The 13,790-nt window shown below is 22.6% G+C and overlaps 1 protein-coding gene across 4 annotated transcripts in view; it reads right to left on the bottom strand.

The window, feature by feature from the left end:
- Positions 1-721: 721 nt before the first annotated feature.
- The window catches only part of LOC145249645 (ceramide transfer protein-like), a 123,378-nt gene continuing 110,309 nt past the window's right edge, over positions 722-13,790 (bottom strand). For all 4 annotated transcript variants that reach the window (XM_080111409.1, XM_080111411.1, XM_080111410.1 and 1 more), the window contains one exon: positions 722-2,030. In XM_080111409.1, the coding sequence (XP_079967535.1) occupies positions 1,903-2,030 (128 nt within the window). In that variant the 3' untranslated portion in view covers positions 722-1,902. The remainder of the gene's footprint in view (positions 2,031-13,790) is intronic.

Here is a 13,790-nt window from a genome sequence, read left to right on the forward strand (position 1 = left end):
ACATTAATCAAAAAGCAGAAAATGCTGTCAATCTGTAGAAACTTCAGTCAGATTATAGAGAAAACCTTTTGCATTTTCCAGCAAGAGGTCACTGATAATAATTAGTGTGAGAATTCCTAAAAAATAATAAAGATAAAAAGGACAAATCAAATCAATTCCTTTATTTATTCAATATATCAGTTTAAAGTAAATTTCAGTATCATGGAAAAGAAAGAAAAGTTATCAGCCAATAAAGAGAAAAATACACCCAAAATTTGACAAATAGAAAAATACACCCAAAATTTGACAAGTTTTGGCCACAAAAACAAATTGAATTTCTCAAAATAACTGAATTGAACTTTTCATGTTTCTTCATATAGACTGAAACTTCATATAGACTTAAACTTCATAAAAAATGAAACTTCATAAAGACTGAAACTTCATATAGACTGAAACTTCATATAGACTTAAACTTCATAAAAAATGAAACTTCATAAAAAATGAAACTTCATATAGAATGAAACTTCATATAGAATGAAACTTCATATAGAATGAAACTTCATATAGAATGAAACTTCATATAGAATGAAACTTCATAAAAAAATGAAACTTCATAAAGAATGAAACTTCATAAAGAATGAAACTTCATAAAGAATGAAACTTCATAAAGAATGAAACTTCATAAAGAATGAAACTTCATAAAGAATGAAACTTCATGAACAAAGAAATAAAAAAAATTCTGTTGAGATCATAATATTTATTCTTCCTCTAAAACTATTATAAAAAGAATTTCTTTTAAACTATCAAGCAATAGATGCACTGTGCTCAGAGGCAAAATAACCTGATGCACAAAATATGGTTGAATAAAATGCTTTTAGAAATTGGCTGGAAATTTTAAATGGCAATCGGATTTATCAAGTCATTGAAGAAGACATAGAAATAAATATAAAAATAGAGATGGAAAAAAATCCAATGTAATTAAAAATAAAATTAATAGGTTCATATTATTGAAAAAGACTTTGCTCTGATGTAAATAAATACTGAGATTTTAACAAAAGCAGCCATGTTTTTGTTTCATGGAATTTAAACACAATGTTTGGTTTTTCTTCCGATTAATGTTCATTATTTCTAGCAAAATATTATTTTTATATTCTTCCTTTATGAAAATATCACCATAAAAATGAAAGCAAATAGAAAGTGTGTGAACATTTAGAAAGATTTCCATGAAGAGTTAAACATTTTGGAAGATGGGAAAATGCAGGAATTGGAAAACTCAAATCAGGATTACAAAACATTTAAAAAGTAAATAAAACTGATTTATTTTGTATTAGAAAAATCAAATTAGAAAAGAAAGCCTTTTATGAATTTCTTTAGTTGAAAAAAAAATAATTTTCTTTAAAGTTGAATCATTATCATCACAGCAGCCATTATGTACTTTTGACATAATTTAAAAGTTTGGCCTGTGAATTACAAAAAAAAAAATTATATATGCAAATTATTTTTTTGAATAAGAAAAAATAGATAAAAAAAATAAATATTCTTTTGTTATTAACAACAGATGTTATTCTAAGTAAAAAAAGAAAAAAAAAAAGAAAATGTTACCAGTCAAATGTGTGCGTATATGACCAGCTAAAACATTAAATCCATTATTCATAATTAAATTGTGGAAATATTTAAGGGACATAAATATTTAAAAATGAATTGAGTAAAAAAGAAGTGAAAAGCAATCTAGCAGCCAAGAACTTCCATCAGAGAGAAATTACACTGTTTTTTATGTGTGTGTGTATGCACGTTAGCCCTTCATACCTTTAGTTTAACGTCTTATCATGAATTCTCTTTTCCTTGCACTGTGCCATATACTTATATACACATACACTCACTCACTCTTTCTCTTTCACACACATAATATAGATACATGGTAGATTAAAGCAAAATTGCTTTATCAGCCGTAACTTCTTTCACATATGAGGTAAAACGTTTCAAAAATTTGGGATATTCTCTCTTGTAGACGGCACGAAGGACAGAAGCTGGCGCCCAACCACCGGGATTTACTGAAAAGGGAAAAAGAAACAATCAAATAAGACAAAATTGTTTGTTTTTTTTTTTGTTTTTTTTTTTACATAAAATATACAAAAATCCACCTTTTTTTTTTATTTATTTACACATGCACATGAAAGTAAATAGACATTCTTAATATCCTTAATAAAGACTGGTGTCAGAGGGTTGTAATGAGCCTAGGTAAGATAGTGATTACTTTTTTTCCTTTGGTGAATAATTGGACACTCACTTCGTTAACAGTGGAATCTCGAGGTTTGCACTGATAAATTCCATCTTCAGATTAACCTACAATATGGCTCTATTTTGTTTCTGTCTTAGGTAAATTACAAAATAGTATTAAGTCAGATCCATTATACGCATAAATACCTTTAAAATATTAATGATTTCTTAATATAAATAAAAAAAATGAAAATTTCAGTTGCATTCAGTTTTCTGAGTAGTGTGCTGGTTTCGGATTTTCTTTTAGTTTCACTTAGTTTCTGTTTTTATATAAAACTTTTTTCTTAACTACATTTTGTTTCTGTATGTGGAAAGTATCAATATTACCAGTATGTTAACATCTGAAAGATAAAAACATCAATATCAAATGTCTATGGTTCAAACTTTTACTACTGCTTCGATTGCTGTCTGATAAGGGAAGCAAAAATTTTAAATTTGTATGAATTATTGTAGTGGAATATCTATTTCATATCTACATACACTTCAGAATTCTCCAGAAGTTTGGTTACCCTCTTACTTTTTTGTCGGTCCTCCAGTAGTTTCACACTGGCATGCGTGCTTGTGTTACCATGTCAGGCATGGGTTTCGTATCGCCATCACATCAAGCTGCTGGAGTCATTACACATCAGACGACTACAGCAGATCCTCATCCTCCATTAGTGGCACAAGGTGTCCCATTCAGAGATTCACAGGAGAGCTGGAGTTGCCCCTCTAGAGCCACTCTTTATCCGTCGTCAGTTCTGATAGATGGGCAAAGTCATCAGGATGCCCTCAGACTACTGTGAAGAGTTCTCTTCAATTCAATCAGCTCACTCACGGCCAACGAAACGTCAGCTGCTCAAAGAAACGTTACATAAAATGCATCAAGCTCACCGTCAAGTGCTGCAATATCTCCTTCAATCTTTTGGAGACTTTGGTAGTGGACAGAGACAGAAACACTTAGAACATGTGATAGCAGTATGAGCATGAGTGAGCAGTTACAGAGCGTCTCACACTGAGACACCAACGAGCAGCGGCCACTCACCATCAAAACCCAAATCCTGTCTTCTTGTGCAAAACAGTGTTGATATCACGAATCAGGCTTCACAGTCATCAACGGAGTCACAGAGTCAATAAAGAAAAGAAAAAATGAGGAAGACGTCATCCACATGGATGAACTACCATAACTAACTAATGCTTAAGAATTGTTGAGATGAGTACAGACAATTTGGACTAGTCAAACTATCATCATGGCTGTTAAATTACAATGTTTCAACCTATGTAAACTCTGACCATCTTTAGGTGAATCTTTTTGGGCTTAGAATCTTTATTTAAAAGATAAAATAAATATTAAATTTGTAAATTTTATCAAATTTGTATTTATCTACATTTATATCAGAGTCGTAGATCACTCATCTTTAAACTCCAATTCTTTCCTTGCATCTTAAATTGTCATCACATTATTTTTCAGATGTGGATATCTCATATCTGCAGTAGAACGAGATTGTCTAAATTCATATTGTTTGTCAGAAAGAAGTTTAGCTTTTTTAAACTGGTGTACTATCATGAGATTGATTAAAGATTAAAATTTTTTTAGTGAAGATAGGTAAATAATTAAGCAGGTAAATTCTTTCAGAGTTCTTGAAAACTTGTATGACAAACAATTTTCCAGTTATAAGAAGCAAAATTCAGCAAGACATGTGTCTATGTAGAGCTTGGAGAGAATAGAGGTCAACTAAGCAGTGCACTTCTTTAATACTATAGCAGGGATAATATCTTTAGAGGTGTCAAGATTTTATCATGATATCCAGGACATTAAAAGGTGATTATCAGCTCCTCTAGGGTGGTTTGAAATATTTACTGTTTATACTTTATAAATAACGTTAACTATTAAGTATTTGTTTATTAATTGACAATTATTTTTTTTTACAATTATATAAATTGATATGAATACTATTATTATTAGCATTAATACTGTTAATATAATTGTTTTTTATATTAGTTTTCTTTATATTGACGGGATGTTTTCTATGCAACAATAGCTAAGTTTAATGCTATTCCTATTAATAATTTCTGATAGATTATTGTTTTGGGGAAAATATTTATCTATAACTTAAGAATACTTTGCCAATCTGTGTTCTTACACTCCTATTATGAAGTGGATTGATCAAATTATATTCTAGTTTATTTTTATTCCTACTATAATATTTATTTATCATATTTGCTAAGAGTTAACTACATTTTATCATCATTTAATAAGGATAAGGCTTCATCTGACATTAAATTTGTTTTTGTTTAAGATATGTGATCTTGATTTGGTTTTGTTTCAATTTTGAGAGATTGGTCATTTTGTTTATATATAGTGTTGGGATGATTAATTTCATTGAATTAAGAAAATCAGAACTGTTTGAAGTATTGGAATCAACATTGGAATTGGAAAAATTTGTGCCTATTTTCCGATACAAAAAATGATTCTTTTTTTTTTTTTACTTTGTTTTTCGCCGACTTAATTTACCATTGCTGGCACCAATGATAAAACATTTATTTTAAACTACCAGTAAAACTAAAATCTAGAGATCACCCCTCCCCTCCACACACGAAGTGTATTTTTACGTTTGCAAAAATATATGCACATATTACATGGGTTTCTACAATAATCCAAATTGAAATTGCTTAAAACATCTTAATAATGGTATGTAATTATTTTTGTTGTCATTTTTTTTCTTTTTTATCTACTAAGTTTTTTAGGGTATTCACACATAATCACCTAAAAGAGTAGAATCTTATTTACTTTTTTTATTTTGGTTGGCAGCTATAAAGTCTGTTACAATTAAAGTTTGCAAGTATATTTGAAAACCAATATTTCTTGAAGGAAATTTAAAAAGAATCACAAACCACATTAATTTACAGCAAAAAAGTTTGTTTTTTTTTAGGGTTTTTCAAAATAGTAGTTTACAAAACACGCTATTTCCAAATTATACAGCCGACAGCGGCTGCTTTAACTGCCGACTTATAATTATGAGCACTACTTTCAAATTGCTTACTTTTGCAGAAAACGGGTTATAATTTTAAATCTTAACTTAAAGACTGTGGGTACCAAATAAGAAATCAACATAAAATTATTAATTAATCGCATAAAAAAAACATTCTACTTATTAGTTGGAGTGTGAAAATATTATGAAAAATGTTAGAGACATATGTTGAGATTTTATTCTTAAGACAACAAACAAAATGAATGGATCAATTTATTTCATACTTCGATAATAAGTGAGATTATTCCTCATACGTGAGTGGTACCAAGTTATTATGCAAAGGTAAGAAAAAAAAGAAAATCATGCAAACGGCAATTTCGTAGCGTTACCAGTTTTATCATTAATTTCCGACAAACACTTCAAATACATCATGTACATTATTATTTATTAAAGTATGTGAAAGGATATTCATTATTATTCATTAAAGTATGTGAAAGGATATTCATTATTATTTATTAAAGTATGTGAAAGGACATTCATTATTTATTTATTAAAGTATGTGAAAGGATATTCATTATTATTTATTAAAGTATGTGAAAGGACATTCATTATTATTTATTAAAGTATGTGAAAGGATATTCATTATTTATTTATTAAAGTATGTGAAAGGACATTCATTATTTATTTATTAAAGTATGTGAAAGGATATTCATTATTATTTATTAAAGTATGTGAAAGGACATTCATTTATATTTATTAAAGTATGTGAAAGGACATTCATTATTTATTTATTAAAGTATGTGAAAGGATATTCATTTATATTTATTAAAGTATGTGAAAGGATATTCATTATTATTTATTAAAGTATGTGAAAGGATATTCATTATTATTTATTAAAGTATGTGAAAGGATATTCATTTATATTTATTAAAGTATGTGAAAGGACATTCATTATTATTTATTAAAGTATGTGAAAGGATATTCATTATTATTTATTAAAGTATGTGAAAGGATATTCATTTATATTTATTAAAGTATGTGAAAGGACATTCATTATTTATTTATTAAAGTATGTGAAAGGATATTCATTATTATTTATTAAAGTATGTGAAAGGATATTCATTATTATTTATTAAAGTATGTGAAAGGATATTCATTATTATTTATTAAAGTATGTGAAAGGATATTCATTATTATTCATTAAAGTATGTGAAAGGATATTCATTATTATTTATTAAAGTATGTGAAAGGACATTCATTATTTATTTATTAAAGTATGTGAAAGGATATTCATTATTATTTATTAAAGTATGTGAAAGGACATTCATTATTATTTATTAAAGTATGTGAAAGGATATTCATTATTTATTTATTAAAGTATGTGAAAGGACATTCATTATTTATTTATTAAAGTATGTGAAAGGATATTCATTATTATTTATTAAAGTATGTGAAAGGACATTCATTTATATTTATTAAAGTATGTGAAAGGACATTCATTATTTATTTATTAAAGTATGTGAAAGGATATTCATTTATATTTATTAAAGTATGTGAAAGGATATTCATTATTATTTATTAAAGTATGTGAAAGGATATTCATTATTATTTATTAAAGTATGTGAAAGGATATTCATTATTATTTATTAAAGTATGTGAAAGGATATTCATTTATATTTATTAAAGTATGTGAAAGGACATTCATTATTATTTATTAAAGTATGTGAAAGGATATTCATTATTATTTATTAAAGTATGTGAAAGGATATTCATTTATATTTATTAAAGTATGTGAAAGGATATTCATTATTATTTATTAAAGTATGTGAAAGGATATTCATTATTATTTATTAAAGTATGTGAAAGGATATTCATTTATATTTATTAAAGTATGTGAAAGGACATTCATTATTTATTTATTAAAGTATGTGAAAGGATATTCATTTATATTTATTAAAGTATGTGAAAGGATATTCATTATTATTTATTAAAGTATGTGAAAGGATATTCATTATTATTTATTAAAGTATGTGAAAGGATATTCATTTATATTTATTAAAGTATGTGAAAGGACATTCATTATTATTTATTAAAGTATGTGAAAGGATATTCATTATTATTTATTAAAGTATGTGAAAGGACATTCATTTATATTTATTAAAGTATGTGAAAGGACATTCATTATTTATTTATTAAAGTATGTGAAAGGATATTCATTATTATTTATTAAAGTATGTGAAAGGATATTCATTTATATTTATTAAAGTATGTGAAAGGACATTCATTATTATTTATTAAAGTATGTGAAAGGACATTCATTTATATTTATTAAAGTATGTGAAAGGACATTCATTATTTATTTATTAAAGTATGTGAAAGGATATTCATTATTATTTATTAAAGTATGTGAAAGGACATTCATTATTTATTTATTAAAGTATGTGAAAGGATATTCATTTATATTTATTAAAGTATGTGAAAGGACATTCATTATTATTTATTAAAGTATGTGAAAGGATATTCATTATTATTTATTAAAGTATGTGAAAGGATATTCATTATTATTTATTAAAGTATGTGAAAGGACATTCATTTATATTTATTAAAGTATGTGAAAGGACATTCATTATTTATTTATTAAAGTATGTGAAAGGATATTCATTATTATTTATTAAAGTATGTGAAAGGATATTCATTATTATTTATTAAAGTATGTGAAAGGATATTCATTATTTTTTATTAAAGTATGTGAAAGGATATTCATTATTATTTATTAAAGTATGTGAAAGGACATTCATTTATATTTATTAAAGTATGTGAAAGGACATTCATTATTTATTTATTAAAGTATGTGAAAGGATATTCATTTATATTTATTAAAGTATGTGAAAGGATATTCATTATTATTTATTAAAGTATGTGAAAGGATATTCATTTATATTTATAAAAGTATGTGAAAGGATATTCATTTATATTTATTAAAGTAAGTGAAAGGATATTCATTTATATTTATTAAAGTATGTGAAAGGATATTCATTTATATTTATTAAAGTATGTGAAAGGATATTCATTTATATTTATTAAAGTATGTGAAAGGATATTCATTATTATTTATTAAAGTATGTGAAAGGATATTCATCATTATTTCTTAAAGTATGTGAAAGGATATTCATTATTATTTATTAAAGTATGTGAAAGGATATTCATTATTATTTATTAAAGTATGTGAAAGGACATTCATTATTTATTTATTAAAGTATGTGAAAGGATATTCATTTATATTTATTAAAGTATGTGAAAGGACATTCATTATTTATTTATTAAAGTATGTGAAAGGATATTCATTTATATTTATTAAAGTATGTGAAAGGATATTCATTATTATTTATTAAAGTATGTGAAAGGATATTCATTTATATTTATTAAAGTATGTGAAAGGATATTCATTTATATTTATTAAAGTATGTGAAAGGATATTCATTTATATTTATTAAAGTATGTGAAAGGATATTCATTTATATTTATTAAAGTATGTGAAAGGATATTCATTTATATTTATTAAAGTATGTGAAAGGATATTCATTATTATTTATTAAAGTATGTGAAAGGATATTCATCATTATTTCTTAAAGTATGTGAAAGGATATTCATTATTATTTATTAAAGTATGTGAAAGGATATTCATTATTATTTATTAAAGTATGTGAAAGGATATTCATTATTATTTATTAAAGTATGTGAAAGGACATTCATTATTTATTTATTAAAGTATGTGAAAGGATATTCATTTATATTTATTAAAGTATGTGAAAGGATATTCATTATTATTTATTAAAGTATGTGAAAGGATATTCATTTATATTTATAAAAGTATGTGAAAGGATATTCATTTATATTTATTAAAGTATGTGAAAGGATATTCATTTATATTTATTAAAGTATGTGAAAGGATATTCATTTATATTTATTAAAGTATGTGAAAGGATATTCATTTATATTTATTAAAGTATGTGAAAGGATATTCATTTATATTTATTAAAGTATGTGAAAGGATATTCATTTATATTTATTAAAGTATGTGAAAGGATATTCATTATTATTTATTAAAGTATGTGAAAGGATATTCATTATTATTTATTAAAGTATGTGAAAGGATATTCATTATTATTTATTAAAGTATGTGAAAGGATATTCATCATTTATTAAAGTATGTGAAAGGATATTCATTTATATTTATTAAAGTATGTGAAAGAATATTCATTATTATTTATTAAAGTATGTGAAAGGATATTCATCATTATTTATTAAAGTATGTGAAATGATATTCATTTATATTTATTAAAGTATGTGAAAGGATATTCATTATTATTTATTAAAGTATGTGAAAGGATATTCATTATTTATTAAAGTATGTGAAAGGATATTCATTATTATTTATTAAAGTATGTGAAAGGATATTCATTATTATTTATTAAAGTATGTGAAAGGATATTCATTATTATTTATTAAAGTATGTGAAAGGATATTCATTATTATTTATTAAAGTATGTGAAAGGATATTCATTATTATTTATTAAAGTATGTGAAAGGATATTCATTATTATTTATTAAAGTATGTGAAAGGATATTCATTATTATTTATTAAAGTATGTGAAAGGATATTCATTATTATTTATTAAAGTATGTGAAAGGATATTCATTATTATTTATTTAAGTATGTGAAAGGATATTCATTATTATTTATTAAAGTATGTGAAAGGATATTCATTATTATTTATTAAAGTATGTGAAAGGATATTCATTATTATTTATTAAAGTATGTGAAAGGATATTCATTATTATTTATTAAAGTATGTGAAAGGATATTCATTATTATTTATTAAAGTATGTGAAAGGATATTCATTATTATTTATTAAAGTATGTGAAAGGATATTCATTATTTATTAAAGTATGTGAAAGGATATTCATTATTATTTATTAAAGTATGTGAAAGAATATTCATTATTATTTATTAAAGTATGTGAAAGGATATTCATTATTATTTATTAAAGTATGTGAAAGGATATTCATTTATATTTATTAAAGTATGTGAAAGGATATTCATTATTATTTATTAAAGTATGTGAAAGGATATTCATTATTATTTATTAAAGTATGTGAAAGGATATTCATTATTATTTATTAAAGTATGTGAAAGGATATTCATTATTATTTATTAAAGTATGTGAAAGGATATTCATTATTATTTATTAAAGTATGTGAAAGGATATTCATTTATATTTATTAAAGTATGTGAAAGGATATTCATTTATATTTATTAAAGTATGTGAAAGGATATTCATTTATATTTATTAAAGTATGTGAAAGGATATTCATTATTATTTATTAAAGTATGTGAAAGGATATTCATTATTATTTATTAAAGTATGTGAAAGGATATTCATTATTATTTATTAAAGTATGTGAAAGGATATTCATTTATATTTATTAAAGTATGTGAAAGGATATTCATTTATATTTATTAAAGTATGTGAAAGGATATTCATTTATATTTATTAAAGTATGTGAAAGGATATTCATTTATATTTATTAAAGTATGTGAAAGGATATTCATTATTATTTATTAAAGTATGTGAAAGGATATTCATTTATATTTATTAAAGTATGTGAAAGGATATTCATTATTATTTATTAAAGTATGTGAAAGGATATTCATTTATATTTATTAAAGTATGTGAAAGGATATTCATTTATATTTATTAAAGTATGTGAAAGGATATTCATTATTATTTATTAAAGTATGTGAAAGGATATTCATTTATATTTATTAAAGTATGTGAAAGGATATTCATTTATATTTATTAAAGTATGTGAAAGGATATTCATTTATATTTATTAAAGTATGTGAAAGGATATTCATTATTATTTATTAAAGTATGTGAAAGGATATTCATTATTATTTATTAAAGTATGTGAAAGGATATTCATTATTATTTATTAAAGTATGTGAAAGGATATTCATTATTATTTATTAAAGTATGTGAAAGGATATTCATTATTATTTATTAAAGTATGTGAAAGGATATTCATTTATATTTATTAAAGTATGTGAAAGGATATTCATTTATATTTATTAAAGTATGTGAAAGGATATTCATTTATATTTATTAAAGTATGTGAAAGGATATTCATTTATATTTATTAAAGTATGTGAAAGGATATTCATTTATATTTATTAAAGTATGTGAAAGGATATTCATTATTTATTTATTAAAGTATGTGAAAGGATATTCATTTATATTTATTAAAGTATGTGAAAGGATATTCATTATTATTTATTAAAGTATGTGAAAGGATATTCATTATTTATTTATTAAAGTATGTGAAAGGATATTCATTTATATTTATTAAAGTATGTGAAAGGATATTCATTATTATTTATTAAAGTATGTGAAAGGATATTCATTATTATTTATTAAAGTATGTGAAAGGATATTCATTATTATTTATTAAAGTATGTGAAAGGATATTCATTATTATTTATTAAAGTATGTGAAAGGATATTCATTATTATTTATTAAAGTATGTGAAAGGATATTCATTTATATTTATTAAAGTATGTGAAAGGATATTCATTTATATTTATTAAAGTATGTGAAAGGATATTCATTTATATTTATTAAAGTATGTGAAAGGATATTCATTATTATTTATTAAAGTATGTGAAAGGATATTCATTATTATTTATTAAAGTATGTGAAAGGATATTCATTATTATTTATTAAAGTATGTGAAAGGATATTCATTTATATTTATTAAAGTATGTGAAAGGATATTCATTTATATTTATTAAAGTATGTGAAAGGATATTCATTTATATTTATTAAAGTATGTGAAAGGATATTCATTATTATTTATTAAAGTATGTGAAAGGATATTCATTATTATTTATTAAAGTATGTGAAAGGATATTCATTTATATTTATTAAAGTATGTGAAAGGATATTCATTTATATTTATTAAAGTATGTGAAAGGATATTCATTTATATTTATTAAAGTATGTGAAAGGATATTCATTTATATTTATTAAAGTATGTGAAAGGATATTCATTATTATTTATTAAAGTATGTGAAAGGATATTCATTTATATTTATTAAAGTATGTGAAAGGATATTCATTATTATTTATTAAAGTATGTGAAAGGATATTCATTTATATTTATTAAAGTATGTGAAAGGATATTCATTTATATTTATTAAAGTATGTGAAAGGATATTCATTTATATTTATTAAAGTATGTGAAAGGATATTCATTTATATTTATTAAAGTATGTGAAAGGATATTCATTTATATTTATTAAAGTATGTGAAAGGATATTCATTATTATTTATTAAAGTATGTGAAAGGATATTCATTTATATTTATTAAAGTATGTGAAAGGATATTCATTTATATTTATTAAAGTATGTGAAAGGATATTCATTTATATTTATTAAAGTATGTGAAAGGATATTCATTATTATTTATTAAAGTATGTGAAAGGATATTCATTATTATTTATTAAAGTATGTGAAAGGATATTCATTTATATTTATTAAAGTATGTGAAAGGATATTCATTTATATTTATTAAAGTATGTGAAAGGATATTCATTTATATTTATTAAAGTATGTGAAAGGATATTCATTTATATTTATTAAAGTATGTGAAAGGATATTCATTATTATTTATTAAAGTATGTGAAAGGATATTCATTATTATTTATTAAAGTATGTGAAAGGATATTCATTATTATTTATTAAAGTATGTGAAAGGATATTCATTTATATTTATTAAAGTATGTGAAAGGATATTCATTTATATTTATTAAAGTATGTGAAAGGATATTCATTATTATTTATTAAAGTATGTGAAAGGATATTCATTTATATTTATTAAAGTATGTGAAAGGATATTCATTTATATTTATTAAAGTATGTGAAAGGATATTCATTTATATTTATTAAAGTATGTGAAAGGATATTCATTATTATTTATTAAAGTATGTGAAAGGATATTCATTATTATTTATTAAAGTATGTGAAAGGATATTCATTATTATTTATTAAAGTATGTGAAAGGATATTCATTATTATTTATTAAAGTATGTGAAAGGATATTCATTATTATTTATTAAAGTATGTGAAAGGATATTCATTATTATTTATTAAAGTATGTGAAAGGATATTCATTATTATTTATTAAAGTATGTGAAAGGATATTCATTTATATTTATTAAAGTATGTGAAAGGATATTCATTTATATTTATTAAAGTATGTGAAAGGATATTCATTTATATTTATTAAAGTATGTGAAAGGATATTCATTATTATTTATTAAAGTATGTGAAAGGATATTCATTATTATTTATTAAAGTATGTGAAAGGATATTCATTATTATTTATTAAAGTATGTGAAAGGATATTCATTATTATTTATTAAAGTATGTGAAAGGATATTCATTATTATTTATTAAAGTATGTGAAAGGATATTCATTATTATTTATTAAAGTATGTGAAAGGATATTCATTATTATTT

Source organism: Euprymna scolopes, chromosome 28, assembly GCF_053919585.1.
Source record: "Euprymna scolopes isolate OS-2025 chromosome 28, ASM5391958v1, whole genome shotgun sequence".
Taxonomy (NCBI): Eukaryota; Metazoa; Mollusca; class Cephalopoda; order Sepiida; family Sepiolidae; genus Euprymna; species Euprymna scolopes.